We start from the raw sequence: 21033 nt of genomic DNA, 5'->3' as shown, positions 1-21033 counted from the left end.
CTGGACTGGCCATCAGCCCACCGGTGATTTTTCGTTTTTATGGGGCAATGTTGTTTGTAACGGTATGAACAATGAAAGGTGGTGGACTGGACAACTGGTTAATCAACTCTGGGCTGGACCAATTACAGCCGAGGTCAGATGCACCCTCCCCCTTGCTTGGGCAACGGTCCTGAAAGCAATTTCATCACGGTACTGAGATGAAAAGGAATGAGATTTCTCCCATACTTAGCCTAGAATGCATCTTTACGCTGGACAGCTGCCTCTTCTCCTCTCCCTCTCCTGTTGCTACTTCAATCATGAAACTGATCAATGATCAGCTGATCAGCTTTTCTGTCGCACGTCACAAATAATTTCTTAAGCGCTCACCAATAGGAGGGGAGAAGTTGCAAAGTGCAGAGAAATGAAGATTTGTAAACCATCTGAACATGTGGATGGTTACTGTGAGGCTGCAGCAGATCTATAGATGGTTAAGAAATTATTTTAGAAACAATATCTGCATGGCTGCTATAAAGCTGATGTTTATGATACCTGTTTTAAAGAGCACACAAGTAGGTAGGATGGTAGGAATGACAAGAACCTGGAGATATTGGTTTGTGTCCTTTCACTCAACATTCAATTTTGTTTTTATTTTCTCTGGTTTAGACACTAGAACTACATGTTTAGGTTAAAAATGAAAATGATATATATATATTGCAGTTGTGACATGAGGAATAAGACTCGCCTCACTACACAGGGCCACTGCTAAAGGACATCTTTTGTATACATTGGAGACACCAGCGTCTTTGGCTAAACATCAGTATTTGACTTCCTGGAAATGAGAACAGGTTCACTGGTCAGTGATCAAACCTTTATCAATGTGATTGTTTTCTGCAGTAAATTGCTATGGTAACATACAAATCCACACGTTCATTATCAAAGTGAATACAACAATCTTACTAACAACTTTCTTCTTATATGATTTTCATGTGTATCTGCTGCTGTGTGTTAGTTGCAGAGCTATTGCTGAGGTAAAAGACGATCAGCTGACTCCTAGCTGTTTGGGCTCCTGGTAGGCTGCTTCTTCTAAGATGGGCTGTGACTTCTTGGGCTTCTTTAAGAGAGCCAGCTGAGCTCTGACGTCTTTAGCCTGAGTCCTGGCCAAATGCAGCTCCTTCCGCAGCTCGTTGATTTCAGCAATCAGAGTCATGTTTTCCTGCAAAGTCCAAAGTCGTGGCTAGATAACTATCAATTCAGCAGGTCTTTACTCCACATTACACTTTCACACTCTGTCATACAGGATATGTTAAGACTTCAGAGTTGCATTGTTAATGACTAATGCCAATGTACTGTTGTGATCTGGGTAATGACTAACCTTCATGATTTTGGTGTAGACCTTTTCGTGCTCCTCTGCAGATTTGACCAGCCTCATTTTGAGGCCATTTACTGTCCTCTCCTGTCGATCACACTGGTGACGCAGCGCCTTCTGAACAGTATCATCTGCATTGGTTCTCTCCACCTTTCAAACGGGACATACACTTGACAGTTTGATTTCAAGCCCTCCCAGCATCCAGGCAGCTCTTGGGGTATTTCTTAGCACACTTACCCTTTCAGTCTGCTGGACATATCGAGCGTATATCATCTGTATGTTGTCCTTCAGAGTTTTAGGCTCCTGGATGAAGCCAACACAGTTGTGCAGGTCTGATTTCAATCGCTGGAGATGCGTCTCCAAATCTTTGACCTGACAACAAAAAACAAGAGAAGCCCATTCTTATATTAAAAAAGGAATGATTTTTATTACACTTTTATCCTCAAAGCTTAAAGAGGATCTATTCTGCTCACTTCCAGCTTCATATTTTTATTCCTCGATTTTACTACAGTACATGTAGCCCAGTAGATTCACAGTTAAAAACAATCATCATTTACCTTATACTTGGCCTTCATGCAGCTGTTCACCTTGTGTCTGAAACAGGTTTTAGTTTCCGCCACCCTACATTTCCTCTGATTGGCTGCCACTTGTAAGCAAGAGCTTTTGGGTGGAGCCAAAGTCCTTCTAGGACCTAATCTTGCCACTTGGCATTAATGTTAGCAGTACCTCAAATCTGATTTAAAAAAAAAAGAGTTGCTGATTTTGATTCTGGCCCAGTGGGTTTAAAAAGTTTTCTTTGCAGATTTCTCCATTAGACTTCAATTCAAGATTCTCTGAATGCCACTTCTTTCTCAAAAGAGTTAGGTCCACAATTATTTGCACAATGACACAGATTATGTAGTTTTGCCTCTTTACTTTAAAAAGGAAGCGTTGTTTGTTTACTGACCTTCTGACTCTCTTTGCACATCTCTTTGTCTCTGGTCTTCAGTTTGAGCTTCAGCTCAGAGACGGTGAGCTTCAGCTGAGCATTGCTCTTGTCGGTTTGTATCAGCTCTTCCTCCAGCTGCCGAACACGAGAAATAGCACGACACTGTAACTGGTAGTGTTGACACTGTTTTAACTTGACTGCTAATGCAGTCCTATCAGATCAATTAAAACAAGGTCAACCGAGCACAGCAAACTTTATTTCTGTCTAACTTTTTAACTCAACACTATTCAAATGGCAAGAAAATGTACAGGAACCCTTATGAATCATCTACATTTATGTATTCAACAGTCTCCACATATGTTTTCTAACCATGTGTTAACACAGTGCTAAGCTTTTCCATCTTTCACATACCTGACTGATCCGCTCCTTCTTCACATTGATGTCATGTTGCAGAGGCTCAGTTTTCTGCTTTAACTCATTCAGCTGGAATTCAAGAACAAACTTTAACTTCTCCAGTTCCTGATTCTTTCTCTTCAAGCACGAGATAATGTGATCCTGTGAGAACATGAACAGGTTGAACGGTTTTAGAGTTCAAAGGTTTTCATACATGAATTCTGAACAATGTCAAGAGAATCTGGTCCAGATCAGTCTCCATATGTCATGTAGTCAAACTCAATTAGACAGTACAATTTTACAGCTAATGTAGAGAAGAGCTCAGAGTTGAAGTGCATTGTAGGAAAACTTGTCTGTCTTTCAGTAACCCAGCGCTTTAAAATATGCTTATATTATACTTATATGCTTATAATATGCTCATATTCCCATAAATGTATGCACAGTAACACAGCACTTAAGCTTCGCTGAGAAATCTACACTGCACCTGCATCACAACTGCAACCCCTCTGACACCCTTCAATAAACCTACAACATAACCTGACGCACTCCTTTGTAGAACCAGAAGACATATCAACGCAGCCCACAGCTGTTGTGACTGGCCTGTTCGTCCTGTGTATTTCTGGCTATTTTTCAACGCAATCATCATCTCATCTATAATGACTCATAAATGTCAGCAAATTCCTGGAGGGAGATCTGTGAAGCTGTCAGGATGGTCATGAAGGAAAGTACAAAGAAGCAGAAAAACTTGAGGAACAAATAAGTGAGCACTGAGCACCAGAGATGGGCAGTAACACGCGTTACTGTAATCTGATTACTTTTTTCAAGTAACGAGTAAAGTAAGGGATTACTATTGCAAAAATGGTAATTAGATTACCGTTACTTTCCCGTAGGAACGCTGCGTTACTGCGTTACTAAAACCGTGATTTTTTGCGAGAATGTCTCACGACAGTGACGTAAGCGAGTGCGCCGTTAGTGACAACAGCTGTGTGCAGATCAACAGTGGATCACATATCGATTGTGGGAGAGAGTATGAGCGTGCAGCGTTTAAAGCGTGGAAGTACTGACCTTACTTTGAGTTTGATTCCATAAAAAGTGACAAAAACATTAGTGTCCATCGTGCGTGGGAAGAAAACTTCTTCTTACAGCGAAAAAAACCCCTAAACTTCCAAGCAAGCACCGAGTGCGCAACGCCGTAATGGGAAACTCACAGAGAAACTCGCTGATTCTTCCACTGACCGCGGCACACCTGCACCAGGGTAAACCTCCGCCTACCCCCAGTCCTGCTTTACAGGTGAAAATAGAGCAACAGGACCGCTGAGTCTTTGACTTTATTTATGTTCTGCTGTGTTTTACTTGCATCTATTTGAAAGACTGAGTGTAAACACAAAAAATATTTTATTATATGAGCTGGAATGTGTAGAAAATAGGTTTAAATGTTAAACTAATTTATTCAACTCAGAGAATGTTGCATATAATTAAATTTTTGCTTGATGCATAAAGTTAAAAGATTAAAACTGATAAAACAAGTTTTAAAAAGAGACTTTTCCATTTGATTACATTTTGTATGATGGATTATGCAGAAAAAGTAGAATTGGGCTGAAAGATCTATCGCTTTATCACCTCTTCAGGTTGTAAATCGTGTTTTTAAAAAGTAACTAAGTAACTAAGTAATTAATTACTTTTGAAAATAAATAATCAGTAAAGTAACAGGATTACTTTTTTGGGGAAGTAATCAGTAATTAGTTACTGATTACTTTTTTCAAGTAACTTGACCAACACTGCTGAGCACAACAAAGAGCAGGAACTCGAGGGGGCGAGAAGTCCCCAAATCTTATTTGTTTCTATCAGCTGGGTGTCAAAACTCATCATTAAAATGTCACTTTATGCTTTATGGAGTTAAAGCTAGTGTTAAATGATAAGTTAATGAATGTCGTCACTTCTGACTCCATATGTGTAACGTCGAGGCTTCAAAATGTAAAACTGTTTAAAATTCTGCTAAGTGGACGTTTGGTTGACAGGAAATGACAGCTCTGATCTTGGTCACCTTGTCCTGACTGGTCTTTTCATGTCCAGAGATCTGCCTCTTCAGGTCTTCAATGTCACTCTCCAGGGAGTGGATCAGCCCAAGCAGCCTCTGCCGCTCTTGCTTCAGTTTGTTTATATCAGTGCTCCTGTCATCAACCTGCTTCTGTAGACTGATGAACTGTGAACACACCAGCGTCCAACCAACCAAAGAGAAGACACACAGAGAACAGCAGCTGATGTGAGCAGACAGACAGGAGACAGAGCTGATGCTCTGCAACAGAACCAAACATTCAGTGAATAACAGAAGCTTTGTTCACCTTTTGTGCCATGATGCTATTTTTTCCCTTCAGATTTGTATTGGTCTGTTTCTCAGTTTTCATTTTCTTCTCATAATTGGTCTGGATCTCGAGAATCTTCCTCTCCTCGTCCTCTTCAGCCTGCTTTATGATTGCTTTAAAAACACTAATCTTCTGTTCGGTGTCCTCCTGACACTAAACGAAAGATTACCGGTTTCATTCAACTGCTGCACCATTTAACTTACCACCACCTCCTCTTCCTGCTCCTTATTACTAACCTGAGCGAGGAGCTCGGCCTTCTCCTGTAGCTTGGCCTCGTACATCTTTGTGAGCTCCTCCACCGCTTGGATTTTTCTGTCCTCTGCAGACTTGAGCTGCTTCTCATAGTCTTCCTGCATTCTTTGATGTTTTTGCTGAAGATCCTGGTACTTCTCGTGCTCCACAATCAGCTTCTGGCTGTATGATAGCTCTGTGTGTGATTAAAAGAGTATGAACACCAAACACTTACAAAAATAAAGATAACAGATTGTGCTGATCCTGTTCTCCTGTTACCTAAATCCTTCAGTTCTTTCGAATGCTTCATAATAAGCTCTGCAGAATTCTGCTGATTCTCACATTCCTGCTTTTCCATCTCTGTCTTCATGGCCTGCAGTAAAAGCAGGATACTTGATTCATCAAGGGCAGCAGCTACTGACTCAATTAATCAACGTCAAAAGTCACCCACTGATGATTGCTAGTCTTGGGAAGACATTTTGACCTTTAAGTTGTAAATCTATGTGAAGCTGAGCTCTCGTGTAACAGAGGCACACCTGTTGGGATGTTTTCAGAGATTCTATCTGCTGGACAAAGTTGTCAGACAGCTCTCTGAGCTTCTCGTTGTAGTTCATGTCCTTCAGGCGGAGCTGGTACTCATTCTCCATCTGCAGCTCCTCCAGCCGCATCTTCATCTCCAGCATGTGCTGGGTCTGAAAGTAGACGCAGGAACATACATTCAATACCTCTTCTTTTAACCATAACATGACAGTTGTCACCTTGTTGCAATTCTTTTAGCTTTCTTCTAAAGTGTCGTACATAAATAACTTAAACCAGACACATAAACACATGAAGTGTACCTCATACTACTTGGAAAGAGCAGATTGCTGTAGCGTCTGCAGTAATGTGAACCCCAGACTCTGCTTCGTGTGAAAGCGAGGCTGTCGATTTACTGGCTCACCTACATTCCCACCCTGACCTACAGCCACAAGTTGTGTGTAGTGGTTGAAGACCATGGATACAAGCAGTGCAAATGAGCTTCCTCCAAAGGCTCGGTGAGGAGCCTGTTCATGTAGGAGGAAGTCCAAGTAGAGCCACTACTTCATCACATCAAAAGAAGTGAGCTCAGGTGGTTCAGGCATCTGACCAGGAGGCCTCCTAAACGAGGTGTTTCAGGCATGTACTAAAGAGAGAAAGGCTGAAGAGAGATGCTGGAGAAGTTACATCTGGTTTGGGAACACCTCAAGGTCCCCGAAAGACCAGGATTAGTGGTGAGAGTGAGGTCTCTGCTGAGATGCTGCCCCAGCAACCAGGACCTTAGCTTGGTCCTGGTTGCTGGGGCATCATAAGAAGCCGAAAATGGTCGTATGTACAGAGCTGGGAACATCCAAACCAACAGAGGCTGTTCATGAGCAGAACCAACATTGCTGTCTCCCGCCTGATCCGTAAGATGAAGCTTCCCGGCCGTGAGAACAAAATCACTGTCATCGTGGGAACAGTCACTGATGATGTCAGGATTCAGGATATCCCCAAGCTCAAGATTTGTGCTCTGAGGGTGACTGATGGTGCCCGCATCCTCCACCAAAGCTGTCGCGAAATCGATCAATGTAGAGCAGTGTCACAAACCACGGAAGCCCCAGAAAAGTGCAATCAAACGATGAGTTTATTAACAGCCCGGAGAAAACATCAACATATGTCTTCTGACCAAAATACATGTTGTGGACACTTCTAAAGCAGTGGGGTACACGCCCCCCCCCCATGGCGTCAAATACAGATTAAAATAGGTTCCAGACATTAGTCACAGTTAATCGTACATTTTTAATAGCTATAAGCAGACATAGAACTTCTGATTCTTTCCTAAAATAATTTTCACATATGGCACTTTGTGTATGTGTGTTTTCTATTCATTAATGTAATTGTCAGTTATTTTCTCTCTTTATTTTACTTTTTTTATCTGTTTGTTTGTGACGTTCTACTTTAGTTCTACTAAATCTTGATGTAAAAACAATACACCCTTATTCCACGCACACACTCTGCAGTTTGCCTACGCACACACTTCTCTCTCAGACTTCCTCTGTTCACACACTCGCCTATGAGTTTTTATTAGTTATTTATTATTTTGTACAAATCACACAGAATCATTCAAATCGAGTACTCACAACATTCACACACTTAGAATCACTCAAAATACGCTTTCCTAAGAGTATTTTATCAAACATGCTTTCAAGAATCAGAAAGAGGAAGTAGACAACACTCAGTAACTGCGTCTGTCCTCTTAAAAGAGAAGAGAAATAAACACATATGGGACAATTCTCCCCATCTTAGACAAAATGTGACCTTAAATGTCCTTTTCTAAGTCATGTTCTTCTTTAAACACAACTCTTGGCCTCCAGGGCATAACCTTTGGACTTATAACTCTGATATAAGTCCACACAGTACGGAGAACCTGCAAGTTCAGTTTTTTCTTTTTAAATTCTCCACACACTTGAAGAACTGTTTGTCATTTATCTGCCCAAGAACTTCATCAAATGGACCTCGCCGGGTCCAGTAATCTTCAACACAATTGTGTATCCTCATGTACACAACTTATTCTTCACTGGTATCACAGCACATCTAGTAATATCATCAGAATTACTTCATCATAGTAAACATTGATTTTCCTTTAAAATCAATTTACCATCAGAACTCAAGATCACAGCTGACTCGATTCTCTGAAATCCTGAGTCAGTTAAACACCTTGCTCAACTCAAGGTGTCCTTTTCTCGGACTTCCTCGTCCGAACTCACTCTTTTTACCCCGGCATCTCCACCAGAATGTTACGAGATCTTCCACTCTTAATTGGTGAAAGAAGGTAACTTCGTAAGTTCTCTCCACTGTCTCACAGTAGCAAACAACCTGCGCATTCAGAAGATCCCCTTCTCACTGTAATTCAATTCTCATAAACCCAAAAGTAAGCATATTATTTCCCTAGTCAAAAGTGAAACCGTTCCTCACACAGTAATTCTTAATCCAACCTTAAAGTGAAACAAACACCCTTCGTGTTTTGAAACTAAAAAGGAAGGAAGAGCGCCCAATTTTAACGGCGCATGTTATTACTGAACAACATGACAAAGTACAAATACTTTGTTACTGTACTTGAAAAGAATTTTCAGGTATCTATACTTTACTTGAGTAGGTATTTTTCTGACAGCTGTTTACTTTTACTCCCTACATTTTAATCAAATATCTTTACATTCTACTCCTCACATTTTTAAAACAGGCTTTTTTGATACTAGTATCTGTACTTAAGTACGAAATATCTGTACTTTTGCCACCTCTGTATCTACGTGTGTGTATGTAAGTATGCATGGATGGATGCGCTAGCCATGTATGGGGAGGCTTCATCTGGCAAACCTCACATGCAGTACAGCACTAAGGATTGTTCCTTCTAGGAAGTAGAAGTAGACTGGGGGGCAGAGGCTTCAGCTTTCAGAGACCCTGTCTACTTTTACGATCAGGCTTAAAACTTTTCTTTTAGATGAAATATACACATACATAGGATACATATAGTTAGGGCTGGATCAGGTGACCCTGAATCCTTAGTTATGCTGAAATAGGCCTAGGCTGCTGGAGACTTCCCATGATGCACTGAGTGTTGCACTGAGTGATGTTCCAAAGCTATAACATTACAAACACATAACTGACCACTTGCACTGATGGTCCAGGATCAAGAACTTACAATGCTTTAGGAACAAGACCAACAGGGGGGTGTCACACTATGCACTTACTCACCTTCTCCTCCAGGTCTGACTTGGTGATAAGGATCTCTTCCGTGTGGACTATGTGTTTGTTGCTCTTTAGACCTCTGCCTTCCTTATCGATGATTTTCCAAATCAGCAGACAGCCGTCTTCAGACACTGTCAGCAGGAACTGATCATCATACGTGATCACCATCTGAGGACACACATGTTTTAGTGGGTGGACTCTTTGCGTCTGAATGATCAGCATCATAGTCAATCGATTTTTTCATACACGATGTGAGATTGTGTGTATATCAATCTCACATCACATTAATACACATAATTTCCCCTAGGGATCAATAAAGTATTCTGATCAGTGCAAATCTCAATCAGAGCAAATCAGTGCTTCTGCTCACCTTGGTGACAGGCCCAGAGTGAGCCTGGTATGTCATCCATTCCTTCTGGATAGGTAATGGGTATTTAATGGCCCTTACAGTCCCACTGGAGGTCCCGGTGAAGACCACTCTACCAGAATGGGACACTGCAAGAGCAGTGTGAGCTGTCTCATCAGCTGGAACCTCCCTCAGTACCTGTGGATAGGATATAACAATAAACCCAGTTTTTTTTAAACAAAAAAAAGAAAGAAAAAACAACATTGCTGCTGCTTGAGATGTTTTGTTGATTTGCAGCAACTTAAAAGAACAAATCCAGGAGTCAGCTGTGCTTGCTAACCTGACAGTCTTGGATCTCCTTCAGAGTGAGGTCTGTTCCCACAGCCAGGATGGTCTTACAGTCTGAGGAGAAGGCCACACCTGTATAACTACAGGACTTTAGGACGCTTTCTGACTCCCGCTTGCCACTCTGCGTGTTCCACTCGTACACTGCCCCATCCACCCCACAAGACACGACCCGGCTGTCGTCCAGGCTCCATTCAATCCGACACACCTGTTAATTGAAATACCAGTAAATAAGAATGACAAATAAGCACTGGGACTCCTCTGTAACACATACTCCAGCTGACTCACCTTTCCATTGTGGCCCTTCAGATTAAGGATATTGTCAAAAGAGGTGACAGAATAGATTTGAATGATGTTTCCATTGACAGCTGCAAACATGTGGCCACCATTGCTAAAAGCACACTGAAAAGTGAAGGAGACAAAGACAGAGTCCAAGCGCAAAAGTTTTGAGTGGAAAATGTGATAATGCTCCACTTTAAGATGAATTATCAGATATCGCAGTAAATGCTGAAAACGCTAACCCAGGATTCAGTATTTACGGATTTACAGAACACAGCTGGATGAGACACAACAGAAGGGGGTAAAGATCAATCATTTCACCCTTGAATTTAGTAATACTCTGATTATTTCAGTATTGGCTGTTCAGATTTACTGCAAACACAAATGCAAAGCAACCTCTACCTCTCTACAGCTGCGCACAGTGAACTCCTTGAAGGTGCGGATGTCATCAATAAGCAGGTTCATCAGCCTGAGTCTGTCTGAAAACCCCACAAGGATGAAGAGGCCTGTGGGATGTAGTGCCACGCTGTACGCCTCCTCCTGGAACTCCTTGCACAGCTCCAACACTCTAGAGACAAAACAGAGAGAACAGCAAGAGCTCAGAAAGACGACATGTCATTCTGTTATGCAGTTTTATATTGTATCAACCTGACGAAAACTGATTGATATATATCTATAAAAGGAATTGTGTGTATGTGTTTTACTTTGTCTCGTAGTTCCAGATGCGGACAGAGCGGTCCAGAGAGCAGGTGGCTACGAGGGGCTTGCGTATGCAGATGGACAAACCAGTGATGGAGCTGGAGTGGAAGGACTGGGACAGGAACTCAAAGTGTAGTTTATCCTCCTAATGGAGTTGCAAAGATAACTTTAAACATCTAAAGAGAACTCTGATGCCTTAAACAAGTGGAGAAAAAAAAGAGAGTGGAGGTAGACAACAGAAAGAAGACAATGAAGGAAGAGAAGGAGAAAACAACAACAAAATTTTTTTTTACCCTTTTTCTCTAGAGAATGGATGGGCAATTAACTTTTCAAGGGGCCACATGAGAAACTGGCACTGTTGTGGAGGGCCATGCTACATCAGAATTGAGTTCAGCCTATATTCTCAAATCAATTCTGATGGGGAGTTTATCAAAGGGTGCAATGTCTTTACATTTAAATCCTAATCTACCACTGACCTCATGTGGGCCACATCTACTCTAGATGATGTCAAAGAGAGGAAATATCTGTAAAAAGGTTACCTTAGAGAACTAACTTAAAGGCAGAGAAGCTTGTTTCAGATAAAAAATGAACTGAGGGGATGTATCGAGGCCTAGTATAAGACAACTACTCTAACAAAGTCCATGAATAAAAATATGGAGCTGCAAATAAAGACAAAATTATTTTTTGCTGGATTATTTGAACTGTTTTCCATGTTTCTTGGATTGACCTTTTTCTTTTCATTCACAAGACTTCGCTACTGTTTTCTTTGCTACAGCATATAAAGACTGTTAAAAATATCCAACTGGAAATTAGCACAATTGATCCACCAAAAAAAAGAAGAGGAAGTGTTAAGTCTAATTGTTGAATGTTGCCATTGTGTTTCTTAAATTTGTACAGTCTTAGTTCAAGCAGTAGGATCAAAGCCATTCCTTTGATCCTGACCACCTCTCCAACCACTCTGTGCTCGGGGAGGTTTTATTGTAGATACATCCTATCTGAAAGATCTGTTTCTTTTTTTGTAAGCTTCCTGGGTTTACGACCCTTTGGTCAGCAGGAGGTCTGACACACACACACACACACACACACACACACACTTTCTTACAGAAGTTCACACATATACATACAAATGCTTTGTCTCAGAACCAAGGGGGCGTGGCTTTGTTCTGACGTGTTTTGTGTGAACTGTGTCTCAATAAAAAGGGCAGCAAGGGAGGTCGTGGTAGAGGTCATATTCGTGGTGGACACAGGCCTCCCTTGCGCAAGTGTTTGATCGATCGACTGTCTTGTTTTCTTCATGATGAATAAGTCTCTAGAATTAGCGGGGCTTGTGGAAACACAGACCCAACAGGAAGTGAGATCATACATAGAAGAAAAAGTAAAACAGCAAAATAATATGTATGTATTTCTGACTGCCGACCAGCTACTATAGTAATGTTTCAAGTACAGAGGAGGTCAGTGTGAGAATGGATGTAGCAAACAGCTCTACATAATCTGAATTGATGGGGGCATGTGGAAGAAAATAAAATACCAGCTAGGACAGTTGATGCAGTAATTTCACTTATACAAATGATGAACCCCGTCATTGGTGGTGCTGGTAGGTGTAACTGCAGAGCACCTTGTTCATGTCCACAGAGGACAGGCTGACACTGTACAGCTGTCCTCGGTTTGTGCTGATGGCCAAAGTCTCCTCTGCTGGACTGATGCATATGGTGTCAATCTGCTGGTATTCTGCCAAGGTCACACCGCTGCAGTATGCATCTAGAGGGATCTGACACAAGCATACCCATGTGCACACAAAGACTTCACTTTCCACCTTTTCTGAAATAAAGCTTGAACATTTACCTTTATCTCCCTGGTCTTTCTGTAACCATTCTCATCTGTCTGCTCAAACAGAAAAACGGTGCCAGGACCTCTAGAGCATGCAAAGCCTTTGGAGTAGGACAGGATTGCTGTGATGGAAGGGACAGAGGGACCTTCATTCACATTAGCATCTTTGATCTTCTTTACCTCCACCTGCCTGTGCAGAGTGAAGCGGGTATAAGCAAGAACATCACTCATCAAAGATGGATCGCTGCAGTGACCACAGTGAACCCATTCATCTGGTCTGAGATCAGCTGGTTATCATTTGTTATACGCATTTCCATTCCATGTTTTAACATGTCTGCCAATTTTTCCACTACTTTTTTAAATCATTGCCACACGTTATGAGTGATACTAGCTGCTCAGACATTTAAAGTCTTTATTTAATCCATCGGCGTGTATTTGTTGGACAACAATGAAGTTAGACACCAGGAATCATTTATATTTGCCCATCTGCCCAGTTTAGCAGGTGCTTTTGGTAGCCATGAAAAGCTCTATGCTAGATATTTTTGGGGTACAACCGACAGAATTCAATAAAATTAGTTGGTTTTGAGGTCAGATTATTCACCATTATGATTATGGACTTGACCCTGATTGGGTCAAAAATGGCAGGAACAGCATGGGGTGGAGATGAGTTACAGAGGCTGCTTCATGTAAAATAGCACCAGTTCATGTGGTCCAGCTTTCTCACCTGGCAGGCTGGCCCTGCACACAAGTCATGCTGATCTCTCTTCGCAGGTCTCCAGACTCAAACACCAGCAGTCTGCCAGTGTCTGTGCCAGCGATCACCCTGTGCTCTGACACCCAGGTGTGGCACAGGAAATTGATGGACTCAACCTTTGCAACACTGCTTGGTTTCAGGGCCCCCTCTGAGTAGCGGAACAGCTTGAAAACACCGGTTCCGCTCACACAGAGCTGTGTGTTGCTGTAAGGGTTGAAGCTGACCTGATGAGAAACAGTTACTATAATAATAACGTGTTCAGCATGTGTATGCCTGCATTTATACAAGCTTCACTGATGCAGCACAGATGACTCACCTGGGTGACAGGATTATTTGTGTTTGTTGTCTTCAGTGTTGCCAGGAGTTTGTGTTTCTCCCAAAGCCAGAGGATCAGCATCCACTCGGGGCTCCCTGTCAGGCCTATCAGGTACTTGGAATCAGGAGAGAAAGCAATGCAGATAAACTCTTGAACAGACATGTCTCCTGCACTCAAAACTTTTCTCTTTCTGCCCTGCTCATGCTGCAGGTCAAACACAGTGACGGTGGCTCTCTCTCCATAATCTGACACTGCCAGGTAGCGTCTGTTGGAGCTGATGGTCATAGCACGCATTCCCTGACTTCTCTCTGAGCCTGGAGAGACGACACCAACAGAAATAAATGCTGTTAAATACTAAAAAAAACAACTTTCGTACTTGTATCAAGAGCACCACCAGGGTAGAAATTTAGGTTACTTATGTTAGTTAGTTATGACTTAGACATCTAAAAATGAGCGCACCTGAAATGAACCGCTGCCATCGTTGGACAGTGTTGAAACACACGCAGCTGTTTCCGCTGGGGAAGACGACGGTTTGCTCGTCAAAGAAACACAAATTGTTCCTCACACCAGTCCGTACACCGAAAATGAAATGGGACTGAGCAACTACAAAAGACATTTTTAGATGTCACTTAAAAAAATAATAATATGCCAGCAGCAGCAGACTTGAAAACTGAAGAGTGTCTCTGCGCATAACAAACACTTCCAGAGTCACGTCGCTAGGCAACGCTGGGAAATCCCGCGAGACCACGAGAACTCGTAAGGTGTTTCCGGACCGTTGTTTCTAGTGATGTGCATACCACTGATTTCCTTTCCGATCCGATACCAGGTAAAATTCAGAGTGGTATCGACGATACGGATTCGATATGGGCTCAAATTGTGGTCATAAATATTTGAGCCCATAGAATCTTTCAATCCCTAGAACAAAAACAAATGTCCATAAAAGAGGACATAAATAAATCGGCCAGTTCTAACAAGGATATTGCCTCTATTGTTTTAGGATTTTTTTCTTTCTGGATTCGTTGTTGTAACAATCCCTTTTCGTTCAGAAGGAGGTGCTGTATACGAAATATGCAGCAAAATATAAAGCAGGGAGGTAAGGATTTAACACCATAGCTTCCTGAGAACCAACCTAATTAATTAATACCAACTCTAGCTGGTAACAAATGAGGAACATGAAATCTGTGACAGTCTGATTGCATAAGAATAGCAGCAGAAATGTGAAAAAGGAGGCTGAAATTCACAATGAAAAAGTAATGTTACAGTGTAATTACAGCAAATCAATACATTTTTTTGTTAGAAACTCAAGAAGAAAAGAGACTGAGAGATAAGATCTTTACATTCAGACAGATTCAAATGTCTGTGTGTCTTTACGCTTGTGCTTCAGTTTATAGGTAAAAATAAAATGAGAACATATATAGGGGTGGCTGTAGCACAGCAGGTCATCTACTGATAGGAAGGTTGCCAGGTTTCCTGGCTTCCCCTAGTCTGCATGCCAAATATCCTTGGGCAAGATATTAACCCCAAATTGCTTTTCAATGCATCCATCGGAGTATGAATGTGTGTGAATGCTTCTTAGAAAGCACTTAGAACACTTAGAACAATGTGCTTGTGCGAATGGGTGTGAATGGGTGAATGCACAAGTTGTGTAAAGCGCTTTGAGTGCTCAGAAGAGTAGAAAAGCGCTATATAAGAACCAGTCCATTTACCATATAAGAGAAGGATTAAAAGTGTCTATTGGTTTCTCCAGTTTTGCTTTATTGTGCATTTTTATGTAGCCAAGACTGGTTTAGTGAACTGGTGAATGAAAAATGAACAAATGTAATCTTTTTTGTGAATAAGTGTATAAATAATCTGCACACACACATGTACATTTTTGTTTCTCTGAGTCATTATTAGCAGAGCTAAGTCGAGATCGTTTATTTGTCTTCACTGTCAGAGATCTGATTATATTTCCTGTGTCGTGTGTGCTTCCAGGTTTGGAGTAAAAAGGAAGGTGAGAAAAAAGTTTCATGCTGTCACAGTCACTCATCTAAAGACAGGTTGTTGAATGAAGCAACTGAACATGTTTAAATGTGGAGTTACTGCAGATTTCTGTGCACTTGTCATAGCTGTGGATTGTTCGAAGTGTTCATGTGTCCTTCAGGTTCTCCAGTTTCTTTAAAGTGCAGGTATGCAGGTTACCTGATCCATGTTTTCTGGTGGTGCATCAAAGTGACATTTCACCCTGCCATATTGAAGTAACTCATTCAAGGAGCTTCAGTCTTAGGTACTGATTTAGTTATCTTACTGACTCATCAGTTTCTGCACCAAAGCTTCTCTCACCAAAGCCACGGCATAGCTGGACAAGGTCATTGTTCCAACCTAAGCCACACTGCCTAGAGTATTTAGTTCACTTTGTGGCAGTTTCTTTATTTCTTAATGTTTTTTTTCTGTTAGTGCCTGGAACTGAGTTGCTTCGTCAGCAGCTCCTTCAGTTGTTGGAGGATGGAGAAGAGGATGCAGCTGTGACTTGTGAGACGTCGTCTGAGTTGGCTGCTACTCACTGGGAAATCAGAAACATGGTGTCCTTGCAAAAGTAGAAAGAGGCCAGGCCTTGTCTTATTGACAATATGTTAGCTCCTCTGGCTCCACAGCCACACAGTGTGTGTCAGTGTGGCAAACAAGTTGTTGTGAGGTGCCTGGACTGACTGCCTCTTCCATTCCTTTGTGCCCACTGTGATATTGCAGTTCACACACGCTTTGTCCTGCACAACAGAGAGGCAGTAACAGGAGGGTTTTTGCAGCCTTCATCAGAGTTTCACCAGCAAATAGGTACAGTTTTTAAGTCCTATACATTCCTTACTATGCACTATGAGTGGGTGCTGTTATTGTATATTTATTGTGTATCAGTGGACTTCCAATTCTTTTTATATATATTGTGTGTTTTAATGTTAGTGCGGCTGTTGCCTGTGCAAAGGCCAGATGATGTGTGTGGCTGCACAGCAGGTAACGTTGAGGGTTCACCTGGCGCAATAGTGGCTCTTGTAACCATAAATGGTAAGTGGCCCTTTTGTCACACAATACATACACAATAGACGTGTTTACAGGTTTTAGTGCATACTGTGCATTGCTATCTTGTTTGGAATTACCCTTGGCCCACGGTATATGCACCTATCAAAGGTCATTTGGATTTACCAGACTGATTTGAAAGCAACATGAAAAAAAAGATAAAACTAGGTCAAAATATTTTGCTTAGTACTGACATACATACATGCCAGGCATACATACTTGTGGGCTCCTTGGTGGCGTAGGTGCTGTTGACCTTAACCTGTTACTTAATTTATTAACTTAAACTTATCCGTCCTACAGGCCGTTATAACCTCTCAATGCCAGCTGCCTCTCAATGGTGAGCTGCACCTGCTGTGGCCTAATGTGGTCCTAATGTGTCTGTGTGTGAGATTCCACTTAGTTTCCTGCTGATTAATTATTATTTGTAGACTAACTAAAATGCAGGGTGAACAGACATGCTGACCCACCTGACTTTGGGGTGGAACAAAAGGAAAGTGAAGCAGCTGGGCTGCACTTTGAGCCAGAGATATCTAAAGGTAAGTTTTTCAACACTAATTTTGATGTGTGTGGTAATGGGGAAAAGCACCAGTACTCTAAAAATGTCAAAGTGAATGACATTTATTAATGTATTATTAGATCAGAGGATCCTTAGAGAACAAGTGGAGAGCCTAAATGTGGATGACAACACACTACAGCAATAGGTGGTTGATGTGCAGAACTGGGCTGAAGGTGACTCTCAATATAATGCACACCTATACAATGATAGGACCCACCATGGCCTCATTAATGAACTAAAGGTAGAGTTAATATCTTTCTGACAGTGTCAACAATGAAACATAAGGCTTGTAAAAGCAGAATTTGTGGCAGAGTTGTTGCATTTGATCAAATGGGATTGTACCTGGATTGAAATGCTGTTGTACAAGATGGTTTTATAAACCTGAACACCAACGTACTTGTTGTCTCATGATAATGCAGCGCATGAAGGCTACAGATGTCTTATAATCAATATCTGTCAAGTCAATGATAACAGACTGCACTGTAGTTCAGTCCATACACCTCACTGATGTACAACAGAACTGTAGAGTAACATTAGGCTGAACAAAGAGAGTTATTATGTTCTTTTATGGTATTATTTTCATTCTCTCTGCATCACACTTGGTAGTCTGTCTGTGAAGGTTCTCAGTCATCCAGGTCATCGAAGTCTAAGGAGCTTGGAAAGAAAAGCCTCTGGACTTTAAGTTTCCCTGAAGATGTTCATCTCATCTTTTCTCATCTGAAAAGCTTCTTCAGTTCTAAGGTCAAATGGTGGAGAGTCCCAGATTTTAAGCCCTATGGGAGTGTCCCCTCAAGAGGGACATGGACCCCCTATTTATCCTCTATCATCATTTATCCACTATCATTAGCCAAGATGTGAAAACAGTTGTAGGTCCCAATCAGCCAAGGTTTTGGGTGAACCCATTGTGAAACCTAGCCCCACCGTATTATGTTATTTATTGAAGTCAGATGGCCCAGGATGTGAGTGGGCTTTAAGGCGTCTGGGAAGGATCTCAAAACTGGATTATAGATGGCAGACAGTTGGTGTTGTAAACCACCGCCTCTGTTCAAAGATGGTCATTCACAGTGGACATAAATGGCTTCTTTCACTCCTCTTTAAGACCATCTGTCCTCTCTGTCCAAAATGTGAATGTTGGCATCCTCAAAAGAGTGACCTTTGTCCTTTAGATGGAGATGGACAGCCGAGTCTTGGCCCCTGGATTTGGCTCTTCTATGTTGTGCCATGTGCTTATGAAGTGGCTGTTTGGTCTCTCCAATGTAAAGGTCTGAGCATTGCTTGCTACACTGTACAGCATACGCTGCGTTGTTAACTTTGTGTGCGTTATAGTAGTTTAGATTTCCTGCATTTGGTTGGTGATAATTTCAAACCCTATATAGCACACGTAGTACAGCTTTTCTACAGTATTCTTGGAAAGGCACATGGAGTTATGTCTCAGCCACTTAAATGAAACAATACACTTATGACATTTGTGTGAAAAGTACCGCCCCCCTTAAAGGGAAAGTCTAGCTCTGGAAATTCTGCTTCAAAGACTGATTGCTGAATGTGAGTGATCAGTTTTATGTATTATACTCATCCTGTATTCTTATTAATATTCCTCTCACTTAGAAACTGATCAAACCGATGGCAGCCTTGGAGCGTTGCAGGCACGAATAGAGGAGTTTGTCGCCATCATCAGAGTGCAAACAAAATCTTTCCAAACAAAGACAAAGTGGTATGTCCCTGTTTCTTTGAAATGGGCCGTTTGATACTTTTGCAGTTTGGTGCATGTACGGCTACTTTGTAAACAGAATAAAATCTTATCCAGGTTTGTTTTAGCTGGATGTGATGCATGTTCTAGCAAACAAATTGAAGAGTGTGGATTCTAATCTAAATATATACATTATGTGAAGGTGTGCCTTTTTTATGATTATTTACAGATAGCAACAAGAGGCGACAAAGAATTCACAAGGTCATCTTAGATGAGAAGAACCAAGCTTGCTGAACCAACAAAGCAAATTGTGTCCAGACCGACATTTGGCCCTGGCAGAGCACAAGTGAATGTAAGCTCTTCATTTATAAATATTTCAAATGTATCCTGTTTAAACAAATTCCCAGTATCTGAGCAGCAGTTGGATGTTCTGTTCTTGAATGATAATATGCTATTATGTTTTCCCTTCTGATGTTGATAAACTGTAGCTGCTGCTGACCTCCAGACAAAGAGAAAGGTCTTTGAGAAGGTGATGGCTGTGAGGTGCCTGAGAGAGGAGGAGATGATCGTTTGCAGGGAAATGCAGCATCACTGGACAGTGTTGTGAGTGCGATCTGTGGTGTTGGGGACAATCTCCTCAGACTGTAAGCACATCTATTATTTATTTATGTATTTATTTTATTTTTTTGGATGAATTGATTGAAAATAACAGCAGATGCTAAAGGATCCTAAATCCTTGTGTTTATAAGGTGAGTTATTTTGTTACTTTACTCGTATTTATTGGTTTTGTTCTTTTTACAGCCTCCCTTTTTGGCATGTCAGAGGATGCACAGAGGGGACTGTGATTACAATGTAATGATTACAGGACATCAGACTACTTGTTCTTATTGTTTAATCACGAAAAATTGTCATATAGAAATAAAAAACCTGAAGTTTTTAATTGATGCTATTTGAACACTATATCTTGTCATTTAACATGTATATACTTGCCTGGAAATTTCAACAGCTTTTCGTGTGTTTTGAAACTGGGTTTTCGGAGACCTCAAATGTAAAATGTTCTGTCTCTAAAGCACACAAAAATGTTCGGACATTTTTCATAGTGCATGTTTGAGGATTATTTTTTCCAGAGAAATAATTAACACAGTTCAGCGGGCTACATGCTGAACTTAAAAAGCAAAGTATTGATCCAATCGTGCTAGTATCGATCCGATACCAATGCTAGAGTTGTTATCCATACTATCCATATTTGGATCGATCCGCCCACCTCTAGTTGTTTCATTTCTGTTGACCTTCCAGTTATTTTTTTTAAACTGCGTTAAAAATTATGTCACTGACCAGGTTGTTGGTTAGTTTTAGAGTAGGCTACAAAATCCTTTAAATAGTGAAATGTAAAAAAATTTAGCAGAGTGCATTTTATTCACCAAATTTTGTTCTCATACTCAACAGTTAACTTGTGCATCACTCACCACTGTTACTTGAGAGCACAATAAATATGAGCCTGAATGAAAAATCTTATTCCCTTTTAATCAAAAGTGGTATGGTGAGTATTATTTACTTCTTAGAAAATAAAGTTTGCCAAAATAAGTTGATAGCTTGTTTTTGTTATACAGTCTATGATTGTATGTAGGCTACTAATAGTTGATGTTACAAGAAATATTTAAAATGATTTCAGTAGAAGAGGTAAAGATGGTGAATTCCAGATTAAATAGTGCGCTCATGAGATACAGCTTTAAGATGTGGCAGGATAAGGATGTGTTGTCAGCAGCTAGAAGACAACCAGTGGCATTAGCTCTGTACAATTTGTCAGGTGATTAGTAATGCTGATGAAGACTGTGTTGTGTTCAAAAAGTGAGTAAGAGGAACTTGAGTAAGTTGAGCAGAAATACATTTTCTATCCAAATTTTTATTTATTGCTTAATAGTCGCAGATGACCATGTCAACACAGTTAGATACAAAGTGGCTAATGATCCCACATTATCTCCCAACACGGAGGCATCCTAAGGGCTGCAAAATAAAAGCATGTGTGGTCTCCTGAGATGGTAAAATACACTGTAGATTGCATATTTCTCTACAGTTTGTGTAGCCTATCATCTTTTCAGCTTATTTCATCTTAAAAAGCAGATGTGGAATGGTTATGTCAGAGGTTGAGGTTGACCAGCAGAGGTTGAGTAC

General features: G+C 41.1%; 1 protein-coding gene and 1 long non-coding RNA gene across 8 annotated transcripts; one reads left to right on the top strand and one right to left on the bottom strand.

Moving 5' to 3' along the window:
* Nucleotides 1-26: 26 nt before the first annotated feature.
* Nucleotides 27-14282, bottom strand: cfap57 (cilia and flagella associated protein 57). 3 transcript variants are annotated; one of them, XM_085272911.1, is made up of 21 exons: nucleotides 14030-14282; nucleotides 13571-13884; nucleotides 13225-13478; nucleotides 12516-12690; nucleotides 12289-12441; nucleotides 10679-10818; nucleotides 10377-10542; nucleotides 9984-10097; nucleotides 9691-9903; nucleotides 9375-9548; nucleotides 9011-9172; nucleotides 5797-5952; nucleotides 5540-5633; nucleotides 5266-5456; nucleotides 5009-5182; nucleotides 4711-4869; nucleotides 2685-2828; nucleotides 2292-2408; nucleotides 1583-1717; nucleotides 1352-1495; nucleotides 27-1192 (listed from the first exon to the last, which is right to left on the bottom strand). In XM_085272911.1, exons 1-21 carry the CDS (start codon nucleotides 14184-14186, stop codon nucleotides 1019-1021), a joined length of 3510 nt encoding a protein of 1169 aa, XP_085129037.1. In that variant the 5' UTR covers nucleotides 14187-14282; the 3' UTR covers nucleotides 27-1018. The 3 variants fall into 3 exon arrangements, with proteins under 3 accessions (XP_085129037.1, XP_085129038.1, XP_085129039.1); XM_085272912.1 differs by having other exon boundaries at nucleotides 10679-10785; XM_085272913.1 differs by lacking the exon at nucleotides 14030-14282 and having other exon boundaries at nucleotides 13225-13458; nucleotides 13571-13696.
* Nucleotides 14283-14319: 37 nt separating this feature from the next.
* LOC146573638 (uncharacterized) lies at nucleotides 14320-20757 on the top strand. 5 transcript variants are annotated; one of them, XR_014892406.1, is made up of 10 exons: nucleotides 14320-14396; nucleotides 14568-14663; nucleotides 15545-16381; nucleotides 16505-16606; nucleotides 16919-16955; nucleotides 17047-18436; nucleotides 18780-18885; nucleotides 19091-19213; nucleotides 19350-19505; nucleotides 19663-20757. It is a non-coding gene; the product is annotated as an uncharacterized LOC146573638 (long non-coding RNA). The 5 variants fall into 5 exon arrangements; XR_014892404.1 differs by having other exon boundaries at nucleotides 15545-15563; nucleotides 15714-16381; nucleotides 16505-18436; XR_014892403.1 differs by having other exon boundaries at nucleotides 15545-15836; nucleotides 16007-16381; nucleotides 16505-18436.
* The last annotated feature ends 276 nt before the right edge of the window (nucleotides 20758-21033 follow it).

Source organism: Mchenga conophoros, linkage group LG5 (assembly GCF_057382185.1).
Source record: "Mchenga conophoros isolate Kocher_MC1m ecotype Shallow Benthic linkage group LG5, M_conophoros_male_GT1.1, whole genome shotgun sequence".
In the NCBI taxonomy this organism is placed as follows: Eukaryota; Metazoa; Chordata; class Actinopteri; order Cichliformes; family Cichlidae; genus Mchenga; species Mchenga conophoros.
The sequence above is the reverse complement of the archived record's forward strand: the minus strand, read 5'-3'. Positions and strand labels throughout refer to the sequence as shown.